Below are 14,695 nucleotides of genomic sequence, written 5' to 3'. Positions count from 1 at the left end.
GCCAGCCACGAGACTTACCTGGGCTGAGTCACAGGTGAATCACATCACATGACCTGACACTCACTGCTCTGTTCCCGCTACCTGTGCCTGCCGGTCTAGACAAGGCCAGCACAGCCAGCCACGAGACTTACCTGGGCTGAGTCACAGGTGAATCACATCACATGACCTGACACTCACTGATCAGGCAGGAAGGGAATTTCCAATGGATCCTCCCTTCCCCCTCTCCCTCTCTCCCTTGGCTCTTTCAACCCCCACACCACATTGTTTCAAACAATGGTGAAATGAATGAGTATCTGGAAGAGTAAATGTTTTCTCAGCACGCCACTCTTTCACACACAGGCCTTGTAGTTTGTATTATACATGAGGATACAAGTCTCACACTATCTATAAACCTATGTGCTATTTTTAGGCTCAGGTGTTGCTGGACCTGTCGAGAATCTATGGCTGGACCTGTGTCCCAGGACGGAGTCGGACTGTAACAGCATTCAGTTATGAGTCACAGAAAAGGAAATGTACCCTTTTGGGACTCTAGCTGTACACCACCAGCCTATCATCTTCAGCCCTGCCCAGATCATTATGATGTCTAAACAGTAAATAGGAAGTTCACTGTCTTTCTATGGAAGTGAATGGAAACTACAGAATGTGTTGGTCTGTAGAGCTTACCACTGTGTCTGGCTGGGCTGATGCAGACATCCTCTCTGCTTGCATTTCCCTTGTTTTTTGTGTGCGTCCATGTGTGTGTGCGTGTTTGCTGACAGATATCATCAGCTTCCTCATCAGATTGAGAACAGGTGTTCACAGGTTCTCAACTGATTGACCTAATTCAGGAAATTAATCAAATGCTACTGTACAATATACTCTTAGAAAAAATGTGCTACCTACTGTAGAACCAAGAAGGAATAACCCTTTTTGGTTCCAGGTAGAAGCATTTTGAGTTTCATGTAGAACCCTTTCCACAGAGAGTTCTACATGAAACCCAAAAGGGTTCCACCTGGAACCAAAACGGGTTCTCCTATGGGGACAGCTGAAGAACTCTTTTGGAACCCTTTTTTCTAAGAGTGTATCACTGATGTGCCCTATTTCTGTAAAAATGTCCTCCAAGCACATTCGATGTGGAGACACTGTCAGCCCAGAACATGCCAGACCAGTCCCAGACCATTCCCAGACCAGTCTTTGTCCCAGTCCCAGTCCCAGACCAGTCTTTGTCTCAGTCCCAGACCCAGACCAGTCTCAGTCCCAGACCAGGCCCAGTCCCAGTCCCAGACCAGTCCCAGTCTCAGTCACCTGCTTGCTACCTCCTGCATGGTCAATCAGCAGGTCATGTGTTGCTGTCTAGAAAAATCTACAACCTTGTATCCATACACCTACTGTATAGTTTCAACTTTTCTAAACAGTATCCAAGTTAGCAGTGTGTTTATGTCATTCACTCAATCAAATGGATATGGTATCTGATGCAATCACAAAGAGGTGTTTCTAAAGGAATCATCCGGATCGTTTGCGTGTGTGCGTGTGTACGCTGTAGATAGATAACATGACTGGTAACTCGTGACTCAGGCTCTGTTCTCCTCTGAATGATCTGCCCAGGCTCAGCTCTCAGCTCACTCCCTAGCCCCTGGCCAGGCATGCAGATATGGGATCGCTCTCTCGCTCTCTCAAATTCAAGTTGCTTTATTGGCATGAAAAACATTGCGTTGTACATTGCAAAAGCAATAATGTATACATTATAATAAAATAATGAAGAGTAATAATATAAAATGTTAGTAAATAAATTACATATAAAGAAAACAATACTGATGGTAACAGTCAATAGTATAAATATAAAGATACAAGTTTAAACCCAGAAAATGAAACTATAACTAACTGTCATTCTCACCATTACATCAGTAATACAATTACCATCATCATTACTACTACCACCACCATCATTAAACTGCTATCATTACCATCACCCCTACTACCGTACCACTACTATTTGGAATGATAAAGCTGTTACTATTCAGTGTCCCTCAGGCTCTCCCTTCTCTCCCCCTTCTAATTCACCCCATGGTTCAAGCATGCACATTCTGTCTTTGCAAATAATGTAAATCCATCATAGTGTTCTTTTTTATTGAACCTTTAGGAGGTTTATTTAACTAGGCAAGTCAGTTAATAACATTCTTATTTACAACATTCTTATTTACAATATGGCGTCCTACACCGGCCAAACTCGGACAGCGCTGGGCCAATTGTGCGCTGCCCTATGGGACTCCCAATCACGGCCAGATGTGTTACAGTCTGGATTCGAACCAGGGACTGTAGTGACACCTCTTGCACTGAGATGCAGCGCCTTAGACCGCTGCGTCACTCAGGAGCCCAGTACAGACAGATGAATTACAAAACTGAGTGTAGAACAACATGCACACAATGAGAGGAATGAGCAGGGTTGTTGTTGTAACTTGACCCTGAATTCTGTTTGTTTGTATACATACAGAAACACAACACTTACAGTATGTGGCCAAACGTTACAGCCAACACAGGATTGTATTACACCATTAACAATGTTCTGTTATTCCTCTGTTAGTATGCAATCTGACCCTCGTACAGAGCATTCGGAAAGCATTCAGACCCCTTGACTTTTTCCACATTTTGTGACGTTACAGCCTTATTCTAAAATTGATAAAATAAATGTTTTACCTCATCAATATACAGTGCCTTGCGAAAGTATTCGGCCCCCTTGAACTTTGCGACCTTTTGCCACATTTCAGGCTTCAAACATAAAGATATAAAACTGTATTTTTTTGTGAAGAATCAACAACAAGTGGGACACAATCATGAAGTGGAACGACATGTATTGGATATTTCAAACTTTTTTAACAAATCAAAAACTGAAAAATTGGGCGTGCAAAATTTTTCAGCCCCCTTAAGTTAATACTTTGTAGCGCCACCTTTTGCTGCGATTACAGCTGTAAGTCGCTTGGGGTATGTTTCTATCAGTTTTGCACATCGAGAGACTGAATTTTTTTCCCATTCCTCCTTGCAAAACAGCTCGAGCTCAGTGAGGTTGGATGGAGAGCATTTGTGAACAGCAGTTTTCAGTTCTTTCCACAGATTCTCGATTGGATTCAGGTCTGGACTTTGACTTGGCCATTCTAACACCTGGATATGTTTATTTTTGAACCATTCCATTGTAGATTTTGCTTTATGTTTTGGATCATTGTCTTGTTGGAAGACAAATCTCCGTCCCAGTCTCAGGTCTTTTGCAGACTCCATCAGGTTTTCTTCCAGAATGGTCCTGTATTTGGCTCCATCCATCTTCCCATCAATTTTAACCATCTTCCCTGTCCCTGCTGAAGAAAAGCAGGCCCAAACCATGATGCTGTCACCACCATGTTTGACAGTGGGGATGGTGTGTTCAGCTGTGTTGCTTTTACGCCAAACATAACGTTTTGCATTGTTGCCAAAAAGTTCCATTTTGGTTTCATCTGACCAGAGCACCTTCTTCCACATGTTTGGTGTGTCTCCCAGGTGGCTTGTGGCAAACTTTAAACAACACTTTTTATGGATATCTTTAAGAAATGGCTTTCTTCTTGCCACTCTTCCATAAAGGCCAGATTTGTGCAATATACGACTGATTGTTGTCCTATGGACAGAGTCTCCCACCTCAGCTGTAGATCTCTGCAGTTCATCCAGAGTGATCATGGGCCTCTTGGCTGCATCTCTAATCAGTCTTCTCCTTGTATGAGCTGAAAGTTTAGAGGGACGGCCAGGTCTTGGTAGATTTGCAGTGGTCTGATACTCCTTCCATTTCAATATTATCGCTTGCACAGTGCTCCTTGGGATGTTTAAAGCTTGGGAAATATTTTTGTATCCAAATCCGGCTTTAAACTTCTTCACAACAGTATCTCGGACCTGCCTGGTGTGTTCCTTGTTCTTCATGATGCTCTCTGCGCTTTTAACGGACCTCTGAGACTATCACAGTGCAGGTGCATTTATACGGAGACTTGATTACACACAGGTGGATTGTATTTATCATCATTAGTCATTTAGGTCAACATTGGATCATTCAGAGATCCTCACTGAACTTCTGGAGAGAGTTTGCTGCACTGAAAGTAAAGGGGCTGAATAATTTTGCACGCCCAATTTTTCAGTTTTTGATTTGTTAAAAAAGTTTGAAATATCCAATAAATGTCGTTCCACTTCATGATTGTGTCCCACTTGTTGTTGATTCTTCACAAAAAAATACAGTTTTATATCTTTATGTTTGAAGCCTGAAATGTGGCAAAAGGTCGCAAAGTTCAAGGGGGCCGAATACTTTCGCAAGGCACTGTACACACAATACCCCACATTGACAAAGCGAAAACAGGTTTTTGGATTTTTTTGCACATTTATAAAACATAACAAACATAAATACAATAAGTATTGAGACCCTTTGCTATGAGACTCTAAATTGATCTCAGGTGCATTCTGTTTCCATTAATCATCCTTGAGATGTTTCTACAACTTGATTGGAGTCCACCTGTGGTAAACTCAATTGATTGGACATGATTTGGAAAGGCACACACCTGTCTATATAAGGTCCCACAGTTGACAGTGCATGTCAGAGCAAAAACCAAGCCATAAGGTCGAAGGAATTGTCCGTAGAGCTCCGAGACAGGATTGTGTTGAGGCATCAAAACATTTCTGCAGCATCGAAGGTCCCCAATAACACAGTGGCCTCCATCATTCTTAAATGGAAGAACTTTGGAACCACCACGATTCTTCTCTCTGGTCTGATGAAGCCAGACGGAAGCCACTCCTCAGTAAAAGGCAAATGACAGCCCGTATGGAGTTTGCCAAAAGGCACCTAAAGACTCTCAGACCATGAGAAACAAGATTCTCTGGTCTGATGAAACCAAGATTGAACTCTTTGGCCTGAATGCCAAGCGTAACGTCTGGAGGAAACCTGGCACCATCCCTACTGTGAAGCATGGTGGTGGCAGTATCATGCTGTGGGGATGTTTTTCAGTGGCAGGGACTGGGAGACTAGTCAGGATTGAGGGAAAGATGAACAGAGCAAAGTACAGAGAGATCCTTGATGATAACCTGCTCCAGAGCACTCAGGACCTCCGACTGGGGAGAAGGTTCATGACCCTACATAGCCAAGACAACGTAGGAGTGGCATCGGGACAAGTTTCTGAATGTCCTTGAGTGGTCCAGCCAAAGCCTGGGCTTGAACTCAATGAAGAGACCTGAAAATAGCTGTGCAGCGATGCTCCCCATCCAACCTGACAGAGCTTGAGAGGATCTGCACAGAAGAATGGGAGAAACTCCCCAGATACAGGTGTGCCAAGCTTGTAGTATCATACCCAAGAAGACTCGAGGCTGTAATCGCTGCCAAAGGTGCTTCAACAAAGTGCTGAGTAAAGGGTCTGAAAACAAAATCTACAAAACCTGTTTATGCTTTGTCATTATGGGTATTGTGTGTAGATTGAGGAAGAAAAACAATTTAATCCATTTTAGAATAAGACCAACGTAACAGAATGTGGAAAAAGTCAAGGGGTCTGAATACTTTCCAAATGCACTGTACGTTAAGTAATGTGTGGCGGTGTAAAGGGGAAGGCAATGCCTTGTTGCTCTACTTTGAGATGGCTTTGAGTACTTCCTACCTTGCAGCCTGGTGTAGTGCTGCTGCTGTTGTGCATAAGTGCAATTTATTTTGTTTATCTCTCTAGACCTGTCTCATGGAGAAAGGTCTTCCGAATTCTCAACCGGTTCCCTGAGCGTACGTGGCATGTCATGACTGATCATGATCGTAGGCACCCTGCTCATTGGCTCAGCTCGGTGCCAGTCGTCGATGATGGGCAGGGCATGGGATGGGTGGTCCACCTCAGGCTGAGGGATGAAAGGGGGAATATAGAACTCTTCTTTCTCCTGTTGATCCAGGTTCTTCAGAATGGAGTTGGACAGGTAGTGAGGGTCATCCTCATGTTCATCTACAGGAAGTAGAAATTATATAGGGTTCATAGGTTGTACTATTGGGGACATAGGAGGACATTATTTATTATACAGAGAGAGAGAGTGAGAGAAAGGCAGGTAACATGTAAATATCCATGTAAATAGCATGATATCTAACCGTTGAGCAGGATGAGTCGGTAGCGGTTCCTGCACTCCAGTGAGCGGTCCAGTATGTCCTGTAGAGTCCTGTAGAACAGCAGCACCTGCTCTCTCCTGTCCCTCTCCCCAAACCCTGCACTGCTCTCCTGAGACATCTTATACAGGGTCAGCAGAGGGGTGGCATACTCCACAACACAGTGATGGGCCTAGAGACACACACACAAACAAGATATACTGTGATTAGGCGTTTCAGTGTAAAACATTTGCAAATGGGTTTATAGATTGTCCACACATTTGGCCACCATGGTGCAAGTGTTGGGCTTTTCCATGTTTGTTATAGTCTTTTCCAGTGCTTCATAAGCACTGACTGTTGATTCACAATTTGACCACACAGTGGTGCCAGTGTGATGCATTTCACTTTGAGATAGTGTTTGAGAAGGTGACTGTAAATGAATCCCACCTACCTGTCTGTCCTTGTCCAATACGGTGTAGACACTGTGCTTGTAGACACGCCCCCTGACACCTGCCCTGTCGATCTCTGTGTCAGGGAGGTTGTCATAGAAATGGATGTTGGTGTCCTCGTCCTCCAGCGTGTGAGTAATGTTTGCGTTGAGAGGAAGGAGAATGAGGAGCTTTCTGGAACCCCTGGTCTCAAACGGACCTGCATTATGTGAAGCACGGAATGCTGCGATAGAACCCTCCAACCCTACCAGAGAAACACACACACGCACAATGTGATACATGTCAATTTGAACAGGAACACACACACAACGTTGACATGACAGCTTTTTCATATATGAAATGAGCGCACTTCATGAATTAATGCTACTTACGAGGCAGAACCAGGTTGAGGTAGCCCAGGTGGAAAGACCAAGCCAGGCCATGAGCCACGTTCATCTTCCTTGTCTCACAGATCTCTGACACCTCCACCTCAGACGGACCCTGAACATGGGAGAGAGAAACAACAACCGGAAAAGGAACAGAATTACTCACAGGCCAAGAGATAGACATGTAGGAAATCTGGGATAAAAAGATAGGAATGAATGTTCTACATTTTATCCCAGCCTTGTGTCAGAAAGAAGGCTGTGGCGGTCATGACATTTTATCCCAGCGTTGTGTGTGGGTGTCAGAAAGAAGGCTGTGGCGGTCATGACATTTTATCCCAGCCTTGTGTGTGGGTGTCAGAAAGAAGGCTGTGGCGGTCATGACATTTTATCCCAGCCTTGTGTGTGGGTGTCAGAAAGAAGGCTGTGGCGGTCATGACATTTTATCCCAGCCTTGTGTGTGGGTGTCAGAAAGAAGGCTGTGGCGGTCATGACATTTTATCCCAGCCTTGTGTGTGGGTGTCAGAAAGAAGGCTGTGGCGGTCATGACATTTTATCCCAGCCTTGTGTGTGGGTGTCAGAAAGAAGGCTGTGGCGGTCATTACATTTTATCCCAGCCTTGTGTGTGGGTGTCAGAAAGAAGGCTGTGGTGGTCATGACATTTTATCCCAGCCTTGTGTGTGGGTGTCAGAAAGAAGGCTGTGGTGGTCATGACATTTTATCCCAGCCTTGTGTGTGGGTGTCAGAAAGAAGGCTGTGGCGGTCATTACATTTTATCCCAGCCTTGTGTGTGGGTGTCAGAAAGAAGGCTGTGGCGGTCATGACATTTTATCCCAGCCTTGTGTGTGGGTGTCAGAAAGAAGGCTGTGGTGGTCATGACATTTTATCCCAGCCTTGTGTGTGGGTGTCAGAAAGAAGGCTGTGGTGGTCATGACATTTTATCCCAGCCTTGTGTGTGGGTGTCAGAAAGAAGGCTGTGGCGGTCATTACATTTTATCCCAGCCTTGTGTGTGGGTGTCAGAAAGAAGGCTGTGGCGGTCATGACATTTTATCAGCCGGTCTCACGGTAATTGACCGTTAATTAACATAAATACATTTAGCATCTTTAGGCACCCACACATAAGAGCAGCATACTGTACAAGCTGCTCATGTTCCTATGCCATTATTTTATATTATATGATTTTATAGTAAGACTAATATAATTGAACTTAGATGAATAAAATATAAATAATATTTTTCTCATTATAGAGGAAGTGACGATGTTGAGCGAAAAAATGAAAATTTGAAACAGGTCCTATATGCTAGGTTTAGAGTTATTTGGGAGATTCATTTGTAAGTGATACAAATCTTAGAATGTGTTAGAAATCAGAACATACAGTATATGGGCTGCATGGTGAGACTACAGGCTGTTGATGATTTGAGAAAGTAGCGAGAAAAGCTTGTGCTCTGTTCCTTGCCTCAAGCTGCACAGCTGTTCTCTCATCAACTGATCATGTTTTCACCCATCAGACTATTCTAAATGTAATCTAGTTTTTATGAATATATACAATTAGTTTGAATTTAGAATGGCTACTATCAAATAGGTAGGAACAGGGGCAGAAGACATGTTATCTGAATGCACTGGAATAGCGAATGTAGGCTGTGTGCTTTCCTGCCGGTCCGTCTTTCAATGATGAGTGAGGAAACCAATAGATTAAAGAGAAATTGCAGAAAGGCAGAGCTGAAGTGGAGGAAGTCAGGTCCATTATGATATTCCGGGAGAGCAACTTGGCATATAACAAGTCAATTAGAAATGCCAGACGGGCTCATTTTTCTAACTTGATCACTAATAATCACTAATAAAGTGCTCTACTCGACCATTGATGGCCTGATAAATCCTACCCCTGGAAACCTATGTGAACTTTCCTCCACATCTAAATGTGATGAGTTTGTGGCAAATTTCAGAGATAAGATAACAAACATTAGGCTGGGTATCAGTCAAGCAAGACCTGATGAGAAGTTTGATGATATGTGCCCTATCCTTCTATTCTTCTATTGGTTTTTAAATCAATCCATGATTGTGCACCCCAGTACATGTCAGACATGATTTTAAGTTATGTACCCAGTAAGTCCTTCATGTTCTCTGGCACTGACCTTTTAACTATCCCAAAGCCTAGGACCAAGAGTCATGGAGAGTCAGCCTTTAGCTACTATGCCCCCAGCCTTTAGTTACTATGCCCCCAGCCTCTGGAATAGCCTGCCAGAGAACCTGAGGGGTTCCGAAACTGTGGACATTATTTAAAGAGATCTTAAAACAAAACTTTTTATCTTTGAATGTAGTTATTATTATTATTTTTTACCCCATTTTCAATTTTGTCTCATCACTGTAACTCTCCAACAGGCTCGGGAGGCGAAGGTTGAGTCATGCGTCCCCCGAAACAGGACCCGCCAAACAGCGCTTCTTAACACCCTGCCGCCAGCCACACAAACAACTGTTGAACTGACAACCAAGCCTGTTACAAGGAGTCTCTAGAGCAAAGTAAAGCCTTCCACATGCTGACGCTGGGACAAATGTGATACACCCTGGGTCTGTAGTGACACCTCTTTTGTTTGTTGTGTAGTACATTTTAACATTTGTTTTTCTTCCTGTGAAGCACATTGTGTTGCATTCCATGTCTGAAATGTGCAGTATAAATACAGTGTGATTTGAGTTGATTTGACTAGGCTATTCAAAATCAAATTCGCTACAATTTGGGGCGGCAGGGTAGCGTTGGACTAGTAACCGGAAGGTTGCAAGTTCAAACCCCCGAGCTGACAAATCTGTCGTTCTGCCCCTGAACAAGGCAGTTAACCCACTAGGCTGTCATTGAAAATAAGAATTTGTTCTTAACTGACTTGCCTAGTAAAATAAATAAAAATTGTAGACTACCTGTAAGCCCCCCTGCACAATCAATGAACCAAAAGCATCACCTAGGGCTCGCTCCCAGAATCATGGATATGCATTTTGGAGCGCAGCATAAGGTCCATCCAGTCCATCCAGTATGCATAATAATGCAGTCCACACTCAAAGGCCATTATTCTAATTTGTTTAATTTTGGAGTATAGGCTAGACAAATGATGTACCAATGACATCTTAAATCAGTTTTGTTTGATGTTTTTCTGCCATGGGTAATATGCTATGTATTGTTTAACAGCACAATACTAATTTTAATGAACGTTTTTTTCTGGTTTGGGATCCTAACCTTATGCATATGCATAAGCTCTAATATGTATATGGGTGTTTTGAATGAATCATCACAATAGAAAGCGCTGTCCATTTCGTTGTATTAGGCTTTGACACAACATCTACAACAACCATATTTTACACTGTTTCAACCTGCTGTTGAACTTCTTTCTTCAAATTGATCACTATACTGTTTTGATGATAAATATTTGATGTGATTTTCGATTGCATTTATGTCAGAGTGGTTAGAGGGACAATAGAGCCCTCAGTACCAGGACATTAGGACCTGATGGCCGTTAGTGAGTTGGGTTCTACCAACACATGTCCAGAGTGTATAAGAGGAGACTACCGTGACTCAACAGTCACATGGAATTTGACAGCGGTCATGACTCATGGCAGTAAAATGGGCACTCAACAGCCCTAGTCAGAAAACCTCAGAGTTCCTGCATGAACAGTGTGTTGAACCTCACTGGATGCACAGCTCTTTCCAGGTTCACTCTGTGGTGATTTAGGTAAGAAAACTAGTTTTCTTCCCTAAATGATTTTCAGAAGAAATTAACCACAACAAAATTAAACCTACTTAATGTATTTCAAAATAAGTCCATGCCACTTCTGCGACTGGAGGGCAATAGAGGTTCCTCTTTCGGGTTTCAAGTGACAGAAACCACAACAGTGATGGGCAAATAAAAAAACAACTATGTGCTAACATGAATCACACTAACACACAGTCAACATTTTACAGCAGCATATAAGCTACAGTCTCGTATAGCATCATTCACCTTCATTGGCTTTACGAAGGTAAACATAAAGGAAAGGGTTTGGAAAACTAGACTGCTGATTAAAACTCAACCTGGAGACACATAGGGTATTGTGTTGGCTCATACTATGTGTGAGAGTTTCAGATCAGGAGTTTGTTATCTCACCAGTACTCCCAGGGTTTTGAGTAGAGGGTAGAGGACACAGGCCAGGATAACCATGCTGCACTGGTCCCTCCAGGGCTGGGGCTTGGTCAAGACAAACAGCAGCACTGCCAACCCCACACCCAGGAGGGTACATACACCCACACAGGCTGTCACCATCTGACCCAGCCTCCGACCACGGTACCTGGGCAGAGAGAAAGAGAGAGGAGAGAGGGAAAGGAAGCGAGAGAAGGAGAGAGAGAGAGAGAGATAGAGGGAGGGAGGTAACATGTAAATATCCATGTAAAAAACCATGTAAATCAATTTATTTGCCTACCATGTTTTATGAGTATGAGTATGAAAGTTAACAAGTTCCTTCACCTGGTAGTTGCATGATGAAGACGTTCCTCTGAGAGAAGAAACACTCCGTGCAGCGAGGGCCCCACAGTCAGGATGAGTATTGCTGCAGAAACGTGTCTGAAGAAGCCCTCAGGCTCCCAAACCAAGATGGCCGTCGCCACCACAGAAGCCAATCCTATCGCACAGGTTTTGGGTAAACTCCCACGAGGCTGAGGGACCAGACAATCCTCCCCTCCCAATTGCTGCATCTGAGGAACAGATGTAACGAGACCATGACTTAGTATGATACAACACTACAATAATCCTCAGTAAACTCCTCTTCCTTTTGTCATTTTCACAACTTTTCCGGAATAACCTTCTATGAAGAAGTATTTCCAGGGTTCGGGTTAGATTTCATCACAGTGGCATCGTGTGTATGAGATCTCAGAATACGTCACATTTAAACATCCTGGTACGGAAAGTCGGAGAACTAAAAACAGCTATCTGAGAACAACTAAGAACCCAAATGTGTGTGTGTGTGTGTGCATGTGTGCGTGCATGTGTGTGTGTATGGTTTAAAGGAGTAGATTCACTTCCTATCTTCACACACCTGCTGGCACTGTTTCAAAGGCAATACCGGTTTACCATAAATGTAAACTGGCTAGTACAGTATGGTTCAGCGCCTGATTATCTTTTAATCCTGAACTCAACTACAATTACGTGAGATCATTTTGCAATTGTGAATCTGATTATCATGAATAAAATAATATGGCTAATCTCTTTAAGAGAAACCCTCATTCTGATTAAAAAATATACATCATATATGGTAGAACAGGAAAGGATCACCTTCAGTTTAGAAATGAGAATTATAGTACAGTATAATACGGAAACTATTAAATGGTGCCCTGATGTTACCCATGCACTACAGAGTAATGAAAACATACCGTGATTCGTACATCGTCTCCTTGACTACATTCTCATACCACACAACGGGAGACTATCAGTGATACATTCATACATACACAATAAATACTTTTTTTTCCCATGAGGGAATTGTTATCCTGTACCCAGATCTATAGATTATTACTCATTCATTCGAAGGTTCAGTTCAAATTCAAAGAAACGATTTTGCTGCTGACATTGCTAATCCACTGAATTTTACCTTTCTTCTGTTTGGAGTGGTCTCAGTTCCAGAACAACAGAGACAATCCAAGAATAAAATAGTTCACTGGAGATTATAACTCAGCGCCAGTATCTCTTCGTCTTCCATGTTCTTTCTCGCTGTTCTTTCACTCCTACCATGCCTTTGTGTTATACAAACTTGGGTAATACTTTCATTTTCAGTTTGACAGAGGTGGCTGTGAGGCAATATATCCCACATAAAGATGGATAGAGAACGATAGAGAGGGATAGAGAAATATAAAGAGAGTGATAGAGAAAGATAAAGAGATAGAGAGAGGAAGATAAAGAGATAGAGAGAGGAAGATAAAGAGATACAAATATAAAGAGAGTGATAGAGAAAGATAAAGAGATAAAGTGTCACGCCCTGACCTTAGAGATCCTTATTATTTTCTATGTTTGGTTAGGTCAGGGTGTGACTCGGGTGGGAAAGTCTATGTTTTCTATTTCTTAGTTTTTTTGCCATGTGTGTGTGTGTGTGTGTGTGTGTGTGTGTGTGTGTGTGTGTGTGTGTGTGTGTGTGTGTGTGTGTGTGTGTGTGTGTGTGTGTGTGTGTGTGTGTGTGTGTGTGTGTGTGTGTGTGTGTGTGTGGTTCCCAATCAGAGCCAGCTGTTTATCGTTGTCTCTGATTGGGGGTCATATATAGGTTGTCATTTTCCTTTTGGGTTTTGTGGGGTGTTATTTTCTGTGTTTGTGCCTGATAGAACTGTTCGCGGTCAGATTTGTTATATTTGTTTGAGTGTTTCTTGTAAATAAATATCATGTACACTTTCCACGCTGCACTTTGGTCCACTCTTCCTTCCACCGACGACGAGCATTACATAGAGAGAGGAAGATGTAGAAATACAAATAGAGAAAGAGACACATTTTTATTTAACTAGGAAATTCTTAGTTACAATGACGGCCTACCCTGTCCAAACCCTAACGACACTGGGACAATTGTGCACTGCCCTGTAGGACTCCCAATCACAGCCGGTGGTGATACAGCCTGGAATCAAACCAGGGTCTGTAGTGATGCCCCTAGCACTGAGTTGCAGTGCCTTGGACCACTGCACCACTCTGGAACCCAACATGTGAGTGGAAGAGAGAGAGTGACAGAGAAAGAGATAGAGAGAAGAAGGGAGATTTAAAGAATGTGCAAACATAATAAATTCCACACAGAGGCGTCACTGAAATCTAACAGAAGCGGAACAGGGACTGGTGGAAGAGGCATGTATTGTGATAGATAACAGTAGTGGAACAGGGACTGGTGGAAGAGGCATGTATTGTGATAGATAACAGTAGTGGAACAGGGAGTGTTGGAAGACTCATGTACTGTGATAAATAACAGTAGTGGAACAGGGACTGGTGGAAGAGGCATGTATTGTGATAGATAACAGTAGTGGAACAGGGACTGGTGGAAGAGGCATGTACTGTGATAGATACCGGTAGTGGAACAGGGAGTGGTGGAAGACTCATGTACTGTAATAGATAACATTAATGGAACAGGGGGTGGTGGAAGAGGCATGTACTGTGATAGATAACAGTAGTGGAACAGGGAGTGGTGGAAGCCTATGTAATGTAATAGATAACATTAATGGAACAGGGGGTGGTGGAAGAGGCATGTACTGTAATAGATAACAGTAGTGGAACAGGGAGTGGTGGAAGAGGCATGTACTGTAATAGGTAACAGTAATGGAACAGGGAGTGGTGGAAGAGTTATGGGTGTAATAGATAACATTAATGGAACAGGGAGTGGTGGAAGAGTTATGGGTGTAATAGATAACAGTAATGGAACAGGGAGTGGTAGAAGAGTTATGGGTGTAATAGATAACAGTAATGGAACAGGGAGTGGTGGAAGAGTTATGGGTGTAATAGGTAACAGTAATGGAACAGGGAGTGGTGGAAGAGTTATGGGTGTAATAGATAACAGTAATGGAACAGTGAGTGGTGGAAGAGTTATGGGTGTAATAGGTAACAGTAATGGAACAGGGAGTGGTGGAAGAGTTATGGGTGTAATAGATAACAGTAATGGAACAGGGAGTGGTGGAAGAGTTATGGGTGTAATAGGTAACAGTAATGGAACAGGGAGTGGTGGAAGAGTTATGGGTGTAATAGATAACAGTAATGGAACAGGGAGTGGTGGAAGAGTTATGGGTGTAATAGGTAACAGTAATGGAACAGGGAGTGGTGGAAGAGTT

General features: G+C 43.0%; 1 protein-coding gene across 1 annotated transcript; it reads right to left on the bottom strand.

Annotated features, from left to right (window-relative positions):
• Positions 1–1,652: 1,652 nt before the first annotated feature.
• Positions 1,653–12,727, bottom strand: LOC110504688 (stimulator of interferon genes protein). The gene is made up of 7 exons (XM_021583458.3): positions 12,499–12,727; positions 11,379–11,605; positions 11,022–11,202; positions 6,906–7,014; positions 6,537–6,778; positions 6,092–6,278; positions 1,653–5,951 (listed from the first exon to the last, which is right to left on the bottom strand). Exons 2-7 carry the CDS (start codon positions 11,603–11,605, stop codon positions 5,698–5,700), a joined length of 1,200 nt encoding a protein of 399 aa, XP_021439133.3. The 5' UTR covers positions 12,499–12,727; the 3' UTR covers positions 1,653–5,697.
• Between the last annotated feature and the right edge of the window lie 1,968 nt (positions 12,728–14,695).

The sequence above is a fragment of the Oncorhynchus mykiss genome, chromosome 25 (genome assembly GCF_057628025.1).
Source record: "Oncorhynchus mykiss isolate SJ-2025 chromosome 25, ASM5762802v1, whole genome shotgun sequence".
NCBI lineage: Eukaryota > Metazoa > Chordata > Actinopteri > Salmoniformes > Salmonidae > Oncorhynchus > Oncorhynchus mykiss.
Note: the sequence above shows the minus strand (reverse complement) of the source record. Positions and strands in the feature narration are given on the sequence as shown.

Coding starts and splice junctions, on each gene's coding strand:
- LOC110504688 (XM_021583458.3), bottom strand. CDS start 11,605: ATGCAGCAATTGGGAGGGGAGGATTGTCTGGTCCCTCAGCCTCGTGGG. Junction 7,015..11,021: donor TCAAAACCCTGGGAGTACTG/GTGAGATAACAA, acceptor TCCCATGTTCAG/GGTCCGTCTGAGGTGGAGGT. Junction 5,952..6,091: donor CCGACTCATCCTGCTCAACG/GTTAGATATCAT, acceptor TACTTCCTGTAG/ATGAACATGAGGATGACCCT.